The sequence below is a fragment of the Eptesicus fuscus genome, chromosome 1, assembly GCF_027574615.1.
Source record: "Eptesicus fuscus isolate TK198812 chromosome 1, DD_ASM_mEF_20220401, whole genome shotgun sequence".
Classification (NCBI taxonomy): Eukaryota; Metazoa; Chordata; class Mammalia; order Chiroptera; family Vespertilionidae; genus Eptesicus; species Eptesicus fuscus.
Window position 1 is genome coordinate 71,148,264 of NC_072473.1, and position 13,141 is coordinate 71,161,404.

Sequence of the window (13,141 nt, forward strand, 5' to 3'; positions counted from 1 at the left end):
GCCTTTCTTCAAGCCATTTCCCACTTCCAGGATGCCCTTCTGTTTTCTCATGCTGTTCTCCAGGGCCCAGCTTAAGTGTGCCCTTCTTCTTCGAAGCTTTCTAGCAACTTCTGCTTCATTTAGCCAGACAGCATATTTCACAATGGGCATGTGCTTAGATACTGTTAGCAATCCTTTTGTATTTATGCACCTTATCTCTCCAGTTAGATTTTAAATGTAAGCACGAAAACATTTTTTTTTGTTAGTCAAAACACACAACTTTATTGATGATACACAAATGAAGTCTTTGGTGGGTAGATTCAAATAAAAACAAATGATAGAAGTGTAGGCTATTAATAATGGATAAGTTCACTGTCAATTCAAAGAGGAACCAATAAAAATATTTCCATTCAAGCAGCATAATTAAAGTCACAAATGTGTTTTCAGTACAAGAGGACTATTTATTTGGTACTCATCAAATGGTTCAGCTTAAAGCTGGAGACTGTCACAGATAATATTACTCTGGATGATACATTATTCAAAACTGGCAGCTGAAAGGATCACCTTACTATATGAGCAAGTAGAGAAGCAGCAACTTTCAATTTTCATTGCTTCCAGACTGCAAAACCAAGAAATGTTTCCAAGTCTTTTGAGAGCACATAGCCAATCAGAATTTATCAACTAGTTTTATAACTTTCACTTTCACCAAGAGGTCATGGTGATCTGCTAAGGCTCGAATTTTCTTAACGCACACTCCAGATGTAGTGCATAAGTAAAAAAGGGAACCTTTATTGAATTCTCTGTAGTTGAATACTTCTGCTCTGAGATTGTCATAGATGATCTCAAATAGAGTAAGAGCATTAATAAGAATTTCTGATTCCACATAAGAATTATAGAGGGAACTAAATGATGATGGCACTTGGGTACTGAGCAGCTTTTTTAACATGTCTGGATTTTCAGCAAAATTTGAAAGTATTTTCAAAATCTCAACCTTGATTTTTCCACCTCCCTGAGATAACAAACGAAAAAAGTTTGCAATGGAATTGACAAGCAGGTGCTGGTAGTCATTAGTAATAGTCATATTTGATAAAAATTTTAGTCCAACTACCTGTACTGCTGAGTTCAGGTTTGAGGCCATGATATCATCCATCACTTTATTCATGTATACCTGAAGCCGGCTCTGATTTTCATAATTCTCACTCAGGTTATTCATGGCCATTAAGGCTTTTTCCTTAATGTGAGGATCGGTTTTGTTGATCATGTTTGCAATAATTGGGAGGCCTCCCAATTTGCGAATTGTGTCTTGGTTGCATGAATAATTGGCATTGTTGCTCAGAGTGAGCAAAGCTACCTGTTGGATGAAAGGATCATCTGATTTCTGAAGCAAAGCAAGTACTTTCCTGAGATCACGGACACCCAGAATCTCATCAATATCATAAGGAAAGGGGCGCTTCTGCATGGGAACGGGTCTCCTCCCTCTTCCTCTTTGCTGGTTCTCAGGCTCAGAGTCTGACTCTGACTCTGTGTCAGTCCACCCAGATTCCCCTTCCTCAGAATCAGGGACCTCTGCCAGGAAAGCCTGTCCCCCGTTAGCGGAGGCTGCAGCAGCTGCTGCAGCCCCATCCCCAGGGCGGAATCCCAGCCCCAATTGGTCTACTTCAACCCTGCTGTTTTTCTTACCCTTGCCTTTGCCTCCAGTCTGGGACCTGGTTCCACCCTTGGCTCCACCTTTGGGTACAGCTCCAGTTGCTGGCCCAGCTTTAGGTATAGCCCCAGTATGAGACCCAGGAGTTGCTTTCTTGGTGGCTGCTGCTGTTTTAGGGGACCCCGAGGTCCCCAGAGCCTCTACAGCCTCAGAAAGTGCGGCCAGTACAGGAGCCTCTGCTGCTTCAGTAGGTGCTGCTGCCTCAGTAGGTGCTGGAGTCCCCAGAGGCACCACGGGCATCTGAGGAACTTCTGATGTACCAGGGGCATCTGTCATTTTGGGAGCCCCGGCCATGGAGGGGACCTCTGCAGCTATGAGGGCCTCTGCCTCCCCTTGAGGTGGTGCCATTGTAGAAGCCACTTCTGCCCCAACTCCTGATTCGGACTGAGGCCCAACCCAGGCCCCTTCTGTTTCCAGGACCTGACTTCCAGCCCCACTCTGAGCCTCAGCACTGAATGCAGCTGGGGCAACTACCTCAGCTGCAGCTGTGTACAGGGCAGAGGCTTCATTCTGGGCCTTGTCCTCTGCCCCAGTGCAGACTGGAGTTGGGGGATGGAATCCTGACCCAAGGTCAATTGTGAATCCAGCCCTTAGTCCGGATCTAGCCTTGGCTCCAGTCCCTGCCAGAGCCCTGGTCTTGGGCTTAGCCAGTCTCTTCTTCGTCTGGTTTCTTCTCCTGGTGTATTTGTAGACACAGTACCAGGCACTTGCCCCGATCACTATCCCAGCAGCTACACAGCCAGCATCCCGAACTCGGCTCATGGTGCAGCTCGAATGATTCTCTGATCGGAGTGTAGAGCTGGCTTGCCCAAGCAGGATGTGTGCCCGTCAGGGCAAGGCTCACAAGTTCTGAAGAGGTTGCAAGCCAAGCAGGACCTGAGATAAAGGATAGAAATGAGGCTTAGGGCTCTGGCTCACTTTGTGCCTAACCAGGCCTACTTATGGGAGAGTTTGGGGGACATAATGCTTGGTGGGTTTGGCTAGTACTCAGACACAGGTGTCCAGGCCTGTGTTTGCTGATTCAATACCCTGGTTATCCATCGTTTTCTACATCTTCACCCCTAGTCTGCCCTGCCTAATACCAAAACACACACTTTCCCAGCACCTACATGGGGAATGAGAGGCAGTACTGACATCAGTAAAGCTGGTGGAGAGTAGATAACTCAGCGATCCCAGATTCTACACTGATACTCTCCCCATGACCACAAGGGTCTCCAAATGGTGCTCATTCACATACCAGTCTGCTGTGAGGAGGAGCAGTTTGTCCTTTTCCAACAGGCTTATAGTTGTGTAGGGTCCAAAAGGCAGTCAGACCTGTGGAGAGATCACAGAAAGTGTGTTTTGGGGTCTTTGGTAGATGGATTCTACTTCCTTTCCTAATTTGAACTCCTGTGGGCCAAGTTTCTCTCTCACAGGCCTCTTCTTTCCACCCTTATCCCTTCCTTCTCTCACCATTAATTAAGAAGATGGATGCCATACCCCTTTCTCTGCACTGAAAGGACAGGACCAGGGGAAGGGTGTCTTGTAAAGAAGAAGATGGGGGAAGAGGAACCTCTGATCACAGATCTACTCTGGTTTCTGCCACACCTACACCAGGGGTTCCCACAGTTCTCATCCCCACACTAACCTGAAAGATTCAGGGATATGCCTCCCTCCTTCAGTTCAGTTAGAGCTTCATCTTAAGGGCAAACTGCAGAGCAGAAATATAGACAGTCGACATTGGAGCCTGGTGAATGTAACAAACCCAGGACGTGTCCCCACAATTGCCTTTTAGCAGTTACAAAGGAGAATGACAAATGGGTCCACCTCCCAATTTTCTCAATTCTTCTCACCTCCCCACCCCTTACCACCCTAATCTCCAACTCCTGCGCAGTCTCCCCGGGCACTCAACCCCTCCTTCTCTTTGGCCCGCCCCCCTGTCCGCCATTTCTCCGGGACAGACAGCCACACCCCTTCTCCAGCGCTGCGGCAGGAGGGGGCGGGGCGAGTATGCAGTGAGAGCTGGATGGGACGTGGGACCAGGGATTACTGACAGGCAATCTTGTCCCTCCCCTGTGACCACTCGTCCTTCAGTCCCCAGCCCCCCACGCCTAGAATTAACCTGCAGAACAGAAGCCCCAGTGTCTGAGGGTAGTGATTTTCCAGTTTCTCCGCTCGATCTGGGATCCGCCTCCCCTCCCTCCCCCCACCCAAATACCACGCTAACCGCCATTTCTCCTGCCAGGGTAACCGAACTTCTTTTCCAGGACTGCAAAAACGGAGGTGAAGGACTGTGTGGGCTGGAGGTGTCTGGAAAGCAGCAGCCTGGGAGTTAGCACCGCGGTTTAATACCAGATTCTTTCAGGCCCCCCCCCTCCTGTGAAGCCCAGCGCCAAACCCACCGTCTCCCCTACAGAGGCTGGCACACCCATTTCCCAGCACCCCCAAAGGACACATAGCCGGAGGGGGCTGGAGAAGAAGGGGAGGGTTCAGGGATGATGGTGGGGTGTGGGAAGGTATCTGAAAAGTGAGGGTGGGAGTGAACCTGCCAGATTGTTTCCAAAAAACGTGTCCCTCCGGTTACCCTCTCTCAACCTCTCCACAGGCCTTATTGCGCTGCCACGTTTATTTCCCTTCCCAGCTCCTCTCAAAACAAGATGGGTTGTGGGGTGCAGGGCCTCGGTGTCAAAACCAAAACCAAAACACATTGGTTGGGAGAGGAAGTAAGCGGATTCTCCCCAAGTATATCAGTCCTTATGTCCCCTCCTCCCCATCTCCCCGCCGCCCACCAACATGAAATGCGACTGAGCGCGGGGGTGTGGAAAGCCGGCCAGGAGCGGGCGAGGCGGTGGTGCCCGTGGCCTCAAACTCCCGCATCTCGGGACTACGCTTTTCAGGAGTGCCAGATCATGCCCACCCTCACACCCACCTGCCCGGATCTGGGGGAATGTTCTCCTCCTCCTCGCCTGGGTTAAACGCAAGGCAGTGCGCAGCGAAATAGAGTTGGTACCCAGAGGAGGATGGAGGACAGCGGTCAGGGCTTTAAGTACCTTTGCCCACGTCAGCTCCTAGTCACGTGAGGGCCGCGTCACCAGTAAGCTTGAGTCTCCAGTTTCCACTCCCACCAAAAGCACGAGCCTCCTCCTTTACCCCCACTCTCACCTCACCCTACCACGTTAGGTCCTGTCACTCATTTTTTGTCTTGTTTTTGTAGTCCCAGAAGCCAAAAGTAGTCCCTTTTCCATGTGTTAGAATTTGCCTTTCTCTGGCTACTGGGGAGGGAGATATATCTTCTGGGGTTATTGACAATTTTAACCTTTTTTTGTTGTTGTTGGGAAATTGTATCATTCTCTTTTAGGCAACTGGACACTTTCCCCTCGCTCCACCTCCAATTCCTGGTCACCTGGTGCCCATCATTTCCCCTGTAGTTGGGCCCCTACTCCAGGATAGGTAAGGGTCAGAGTATAGGAAAGGAGACAAGAGGTGGGAGTGGGGGCTATACTTCTGTAACATTCCTTGGTTTTGTTTTTAAAGCTATCACCACCCTTCATTATAATAGTAAGAAAGCACAACAAGAGTTTGGTGTGGGAAGCAGCAACAAAAAAGAGTGGGTGTTTTATAAAAAAGATTTCACACTAATATTGGAAGGCACCATTAATATTGGTTCATTTTTACCACATAGAAAATGAATTCTATTGGCCACATGGGATATAGTTTTCAAAACACGCTAAGGTATTTAAACATCTAAAAATGGAATTTCTCTGATAAACATGTTTCCATATGATCTGTAAATTGGCCCATGGAGAGATGTTCAGTTGTCCGATCTTATTTTGGACAAATAATATCCTTCTTTTTCTCTTTCTGGGACACCTTTTAAGTTGGACAAATAAATGATCTTCTCTTGTTGTTAGAGAGCACATTTATTTAATGTTCCCAAATCACTGCTTACTCCTGTAACTTGATGGCTGTTACCATGGCAGTTTTGAACACCTGTCCTTGGATTAGTTTCCAGTTTTGTGATTCAGCTCTGGGCAAAAGGAAGCACTGTCAAGCCAAGGAAATGACTGATGTGAGAGGTGCAGAGATGGTCAAATCCTCAAGGGGACGGGGGAAGGTGCTCCTTCTCTACCCACTCCCATCTGCCAGAGCTTCTCATCCCCTGCAGTCAGGCACCTGACTCTGTTGCTGACTCAGAGGTATACATAAACAGGTGACCAAGATGATAAATGCCACCTTTACTCAGGTGACCGAACTGAGTAAATGCCTTTGGCTTCTTCCATCCTTCTCTCCCCTAAATTCCCACACAGGTGACTCAGGAATGCATAGGAGGGATTGCTGTTCCCACCTACCCCTGCAGCTGTGGGTTTCCATAAAACCTGGAGAAGTGATTGCTGGGGGAAGCACCCAGGCCTGCCTGCGCTGCCCTCATTCAAGGTGCAAAAGTTAACTTTGCTCTTAATACTGTCTGCTGCTACCACCTGGCCTGAGAGGTGCAGCCTCCTCTCACCTCTGGCACTCATGGAGAACCTAGCCTTGCTACAGGGTCATGACCTGCAGCCCACACCCACTTTGGTGCCCCCACAACCAAATATATGTGGTGCCCCACTGATTAACCTAGAGTAGGCATTCTCAACTGGGCACCACTGTGGTCATCTGAAATTCTATGCAAGGTTTTGCTTGTGAGTGTATGTGTGCATGGACTTTCCAAAAACAGAGGTCATTGAGCTCATTAGTTTCTCAAGAGGTCTGAGACTACTACCACAGATATAGAGAATCAATACAATGACCTAGAGAATCTGTGCTATATATAATAGTTCAGATTAAGAATTTCTTGTGGTTTTTTTTTTCTGGTAATAATAGTAATATTTATTAGTGGTTAAAATATTAAAAACAATAAGGAAATATATGAAGTAATGTATTTTCCACTCCCAGCCACTACTAACAATTTCTAACTTTCTTTTTATGAACATATTAGTAAGTGCATTTATGCTTATTACTTGAGTTCCAAATTGAGTAACAAGAGGCAAATAAGTGTTTGGAATTTGTATTGTAATTGCAGTAAATATGCAAATTAATTTGAGGAACGTTGACATCTTAACATTGAGAGGTTCCCACCATGAATAAGACATGTCTTCACTTTGCTTATTTTTATGGTTGTTAATCAAATTTCATAAGTTTCTTCAGCTAAGTAATTTCTATTACTTTTTAGGTTTTTCCTAAGTATTTAGTAGTCTTTGTTGCTGAAATTCTATTCCTTTCTCCAATTTTAGCTTCTGGTAGGTAATTTTCCATTTAAGGAAAATGTTATATACCATTATATGTTTATTTTATATCTGCTAATTTTTTATCTGTATTTTTAATTCCAATAATTTTTAGGTGATACTTTTAGTTTTTGAGGTATGTATACATAACAATCTACAAATTATGATTTTTTTCATTTATTCCTTTACAATATTAATACCTTTTTTCTTTTCTTTGTGTGTTACATTGACCAGAACCTCCAGAACTATGTTGAGTAATGATGGTGCTTGAGCACCTCCTTACCTTATTCTTTTTTTTTTAAATATATTTTATTGATTTTTTACAGAGAGGAAGAGAGAGGGATAGAGAGTTGGAAACATCGATGAGAGAGAAACATCGATCAGCTGCCTCTTGCACACCCCCTGCTGGGGATGTGCCCGCAACCAAGGTACATGCCCCTTGACCGGAATCGAACCTGGGACCCTTGAGTCCGCAGGCCGACGCTCTACCCACTGAGCCAAACCGGTTTCGGCGTTACCTTATTCTTGAAGGAAGTTGAAATGCCTCTTTTGTTTCATCATTTAGTATAAATTTTGCTGTTTCTGATATATTTTCTCTTTTTTTTCAAGGTTAATTTCATTTATGTTTGCCAATACTGCAAAAAAAAAAGGTGGTACAAAGAAATAATGTCACTGAGAGGAGGCAGATCGTAAGTTCTGTGGGCTTGGTAGCCCACAAGGAGTGAGGAATATGTCAGGTCAGAAGAGTCTCTGATATGTTCTTCTTCAGGTTAAGGATTTTTAAATATCTAATTTAAGTTAACTAAGAATGATTCATTAAATTAAATATAATTCTTTATTGCATAAATTAAGTTTCCTCCTTTTTGTATTATGCTAGTAGTTGTGTGTTTTTTTTTTAAGAAATTAGAAATGGGTAAGTTTCTCCTTCAGTTTGTTGTTGTAATGAATGGTATAGGTAGACCAGCCTCCCTGTCACTTTAGTATCCCTATAGTCTATTCTCAACAATCCTCTGAATTCAAACTCCTTCCCCTCTTCTCATTTAAAGTAAATGCAAATGTTTTTACTCAAATTGACAAGGCCTTACACTCTACAACCTTATTACATCTCTGCCTTATCTTTTGGAATTCTACACTGCTGTAAAAAAGAAGGAATTCTTACCATTTGCAACAGCATGGATGGAACTAGAGAGCTTTATGCTAAGCAAAATCTGCCTCATCTTTTATTAATCTCTCTCTAGCTCAGCCATCCTGACCTCCTTGATGTTCCTGGAACATATTAGACTGTATGCCTTCATAAAACTTTTGTATTTGCTTTTCCTCCCACCTGGAATATTCTTCCCCCAGAAATCACCATTCTTAGATTTCTCACTGACTTCAAGTCTTTACTCAAAAGGTCATCTTTCTAGTGATTCCTTCCCTGGTCACTCCATCTAAAAGCTCAACCCATCTCGACTTTTCATATCTTTGTCTGCCTTTAATTTTTTTCTTTTTAGTATACTATATATTTTATCTTTTTATTGTTTGGCTCTCTCACTACAATGTAAAGACCAAAAGATTAGAGATTTAGGTCTCTTTTATTCACTGCTGTAACCACAGCATCAAGAATAATGCACTGCATGTAGTACATAGTCAATAAATGTGTTGAATAAATGAATGAATGGCTTTCAAACACTGAACCACTCTCTTGCATTCCAGAATTAAAGCCTAGTTGGTTATGTCATAATATCATATTGGCAAACGTTCAGACAAGTAATTAGTTAAATTAGGGCCTTGTTATGTGACAAGATGTGGAGGAGATTAAAATTGCTTTGAGTGGCATGTGTAAAACTCATTATGCAGAGAGAATGATTGTTTATGATACATGACTTTTTACATTTAAAAATGTATTACATATATTAGGTTAACACTGGTTAATAACATTATGTAAATTTTAGTACATCTTTATAATATATAATCTGCATACTTTATTGTGTGCTCACCACCTGAAATCTAGTCTCCTTTCGTCACCATATATTTGACCCCCATTTACCCTCTTTGCCCTCTCCCAAGCTCCTTTAGTAAACACCATACTGTTTTCTATATGAGTTTTTGTTTTGTTCGTTGTTTATTTGCTGCTTTTTGTTTTATATTCCACACATGATTGAAATCATACAGTTCTTGTCTGTCCTTTTCTACATGACTTATTTCACTTAGCATAATATTCTCAAGATCCGTCCATGTTTTCACAAATAGCAATACTTAATCTTTCTATGGTTGAGTAGTATTCCACTGTATGTATGTACCACATCTTCTTTATCCAGTCATCCATCAAAGCACACTTGTTTCCATGTTTTGCCTATTGTGAATAATGCTGCAATAAACACAGGGTTACATATTTCTTTACAAATAAATGTTTTCTAATTTTTCTGGTAGATATCCAGAAGAAGCATTGCTGGGTTATATGGTAGCTCTGTTTAAAATTTTTAGGAACCTCCATACTGTTTTCTATATTGGCTATATCAATTTACATTCCCACCACCAGTGTACAAGGGTTCCCTTTTCTCCACATCTTCTCCAACACTTGTTATTTCATGTCTTATTGATAATATATGGTATTGGCCGAAAAACAGAACCAATGGAACAGAATTGAGAACCCAGAAATAAACTCAGACATAGATAGGCAACTAATTTTAAGCAAAGGAGCCAAAAGCACACTGGAGAAAGGAAAGTTTTTTCAATAAATGGTGTTGGGAATACTGGAAGGCTGCCTGCAAAAAAAAAGAAAAAGAAAAGAAAAAAAGAAAAAAGAAAGAAAAGAAAGTAGATTGCTATCTGACACGAATCACAAAAGTTAACTCAAAATGGATCAAAGACTTAAATATAACACCTAAAACAATGAAATACATAGAAGAAAACACAGGGACTAAACTTATGGACCTTAGTCTCAGTGGGGTTTCTATGAATTTGACCATAAAGGCAAGGGAAGTAAAACAATAAATAAATGGGACCACATCAAGCTAATAAGCTTCTGTGCAGCAAAAGAAACCAACAAAACAAAAAGGCAACCAATTTAATGGGAGAAGATGTTTCCAAATGATACTTTCTATAAGGGATGATATCCAAAATATATAAATAAGTCATACAAAAATACATGCTTTTCCAAGGAAGACACACAGATGGACAACAGATCTATGAAAAGATGTTCAACATCACCAGTTATAAGGGAAATGCCAATCAAAACCACAATGAGATATTACCTCACACCTGTTAGAATGGATACATGTCTTCCTTTAAAAAGTGGATCTTTTTTTCTTAAAACATTTCTATAATATTTTCTGATAATAAAAATAATTCATATTTATGTCAAAAGGGAACAGAATATTGGTAACAAGAAAATAACAAAACCCATTACTACTCTCTGCTTCCTTTCCTGACACCCCTACCCATCCCCATTTCCAGATATTTACCAGGACCACAGAGGTAAGACTAGTGATTCCAAAGAAAAACAGGTGGAGGGAACATAGAAAAGGATGGAACAATCTCCCCAGAGAAGCAGTAGAATTGGTCAGTAGCTCAGGAGAAGGTGCTGCCTTTTCAGCATCAGAGAAAGACAACTGGTTTGTTGGCTGTGTAAAGACTAAAACAAGGGACATTGATTTGCAAAGTGGTAGGGGGAAAGGGAGGGAGGGATGGGTCCCATGGTCCTATCTGATCTCTTTACTTCCATACAGGTTTCATAAGGGGAGCAGAGATCTTAATTCAACAGTGACAAGACCTCAGGTGACCAGGAGCTTATCTAAGTGCCAAAGTCGTGGTTCCGATATTGGTTCCTACTCAGATAACCAGCTCCCTATTTCCTTGGAGGTGGTGTGACTGGGCATGGAAAGAGGAGGAAGATGAGGAGGAAACCTGGGTTGGTGTAAGGGTGGGTGTTAAATGGAGAGTCCTGGGGTGAGGAGGAGGGTAGCAGTACAATTTCCAGTTTGAAGGCGCTTTTCTGATTCTCCACCAGGACACTGAACCCAGCATCTTTTAATTTTGTGCCTTGTAAAGGTAGGGCAGTACCAGCAGAAATGAGAAGTGATATGTGTTAGTGACTTGAGAAAGTGGAGGGGAGGAAGCAGTTATTGGGGTGCTTGAGTGATGGGGGACCATCAGGTGAGATACAGGCCTGACAACATGGACCTGGAACAGGGAAAGTTCTGGGGTTTGGACCCACATTCAGGTGTTGGTGCATCTACCAGAGCACTAAGTCCCCATTGTCTCCTATTTGTTCTTGTCTGATTCTGGCATTGGTCTGTCCATGTCTGCCTGTCCATGTACATGGATGGGGGTTGTCCATGCAAAAGAAAGAGAAGTCCAAGGACTCATTTCCTTCTTCCCTCATTACCAACACTCCTATACCCCTTAGATCCAGCTTGACTGCAATTTCACCAGCCTAAGATACACCTGCAGAATGGGCCGTTCTTAGAATCTGGGCTTGATGGTAGTGGGACTGGTGATCAGAGCTGGCTCTTGGTACTACATATACCAACAGACCTGGGGTGGAGAGCAGAACAAGAAAGGGCCAGATGATTCAAAAGACATTACTCCTGACTACAAAAAAAGTTAAGAAAATACAGAAAACTGTAAGGAAGAAAATAAAAATAAGCTACCAATAATTGCCATTTCTTGTCTTTCCTTATAAGAATGTGGATATGTGTGTTGAACATTATTGCAATTATACTGTGTATGTTATTCTGGATTTTTTTCAGGTTCCACTACAGGTTATGCCTTTTATTAGTTAACAAAAATGTTTCATAAATATTCTTTTAATGGATTGTTTTGTAACAAAATATAGTAATCATAATCTTTTCCTTTTGCTGGCCTTTCGTGTGGCATGTATGAAACAATTTTCAGACTCAGCTGTGCAAGAAATATCACATGGTTCTATGCTGTTCTTTTCCCTCCATACAGGTTTCATCTAAGAATACTCTTTCAATAAACCATTTTCACAAGCATCCCCATCTCAGCCTCTGTTTCTAGGGAACAGAGACACAAGACTATCAATTTACATTTCATCTCTATGTCCATCTGTGTTCTCCACTTTTCCTTTTTCAGTCGAATCCATTCAGTACTTCTTTGCCTCAGAGAAAATTTTATAGTTTCTAAAAATATTAGAAATACTTATTATTGCTAATATTTATTAGAAATGTTTTCTAAAAAAATAACTGTAAAGTCGAGATAGACTTATGAGGGGATATCTTTTCATACTAGTTACATCTGTTCCATCATCCAAGTTTCCAGGTGGGCCAGTTAAGCAGCTTCTGTGCCATGTTTGGCACAGAGTACACAAGAATTTGGTGAGTCTGGGAGCCCTGGGTAGAATCCAGCCTTCCAGGTGCATCATATGTCTATCAGCATTGAGTTCCTACTCTTTCCTCTGGGCTGTCAGGGAGTAGGCTAGAGGTTCCATATACTCAAGGGACTCAAAGACCTCTCTCTTTTCTCCTCCAGTGGATGTCTCTTTAGTGTGAGGGAAATCATTCACTTCCAAAACTCCATTGTTAACAATGGATTTGGGGCTTGGGGGGACAAAATCTGGAAAGTCCTGTCATAAATTTTCTCTGAGGCAAGGAAGTACTGAGTTGATTTGACTGAGAAAGGAAAAGTGGAGAACACAGATAGACATAGAGATGAAATGTAAATTGATATCCTTGTGTCTCTGTTCCCTAGGAACAGAGGCTGAGATGGGGATGCTTGTGAAAATGGTTTATTGAAAGAGTATTTTTAGATGAAACCTGTATGGAAGGAAAGAGAGCAGCATAGGACCAGGGCAGAAACTAGGCACAGATGTAGTTTGGCTGAAGTGTAGCCTCAGCCTGAGCCCAGAGAAGCTCTGGGACATGAAAAGCACTCCAGTGATATAGATCCAGGAAACAAAGGAGCAAGGCTTTAATATTCATTACCTGCAAGCCAAGATGTATGGGTGAGGTGGCATTGAGGGGAGGGCAAGGGATTTTAGCTCCCAGCTATCCTCTGACAAGGGTGAAACTACAAATCTTCAGCAGTCAATGCTCAGAGCAGGTAGGGGATATATGTACTAACCCAGTAAATGGACTGTGGACAGGGCATCAATAGGGTCTACAACCTCTACTATAAATAAGCAATCTGCATTCTTGCAATGAAAATGTATTTCCTATCCGTGTGCTCCTCCCACCAGGCCTTAACTTCAGCATTACTAGATGAGGTTCAGTCT

General features: G+C 42.7%; 1 protein-coding gene across 1 annotated transcript; it reads right to left on the bottom strand.

Annotated features, from left to right (window-relative positions):
- Positions 1–240: 240 nt before the first annotated feature.
- ARMCX2 (armadillo repeat containing X-linked 2) lies at positions 241–3,356 on the bottom strand. Its single transcript, XM_008156564.3, has 3 exons — positions 3,312–3,356; positions 2,922–2,998; positions 241–2,560 (listed from the first exon to the last, which is right to left on the bottom strand). Exon 3 carries the CDS (start codon positions 2,444–2,446, stop codon positions 647–649), a length of 1,800 nt encoding a protein of 599 aa, XP_008154786.1. The 5' UTR covers positions 2,447–2,560; positions 2,922–2,998; positions 3,312–3,356; the 3' UTR covers positions 241–646.
- Positions 3,357–13,141: the final 9,785 nt, after the last annotated feature.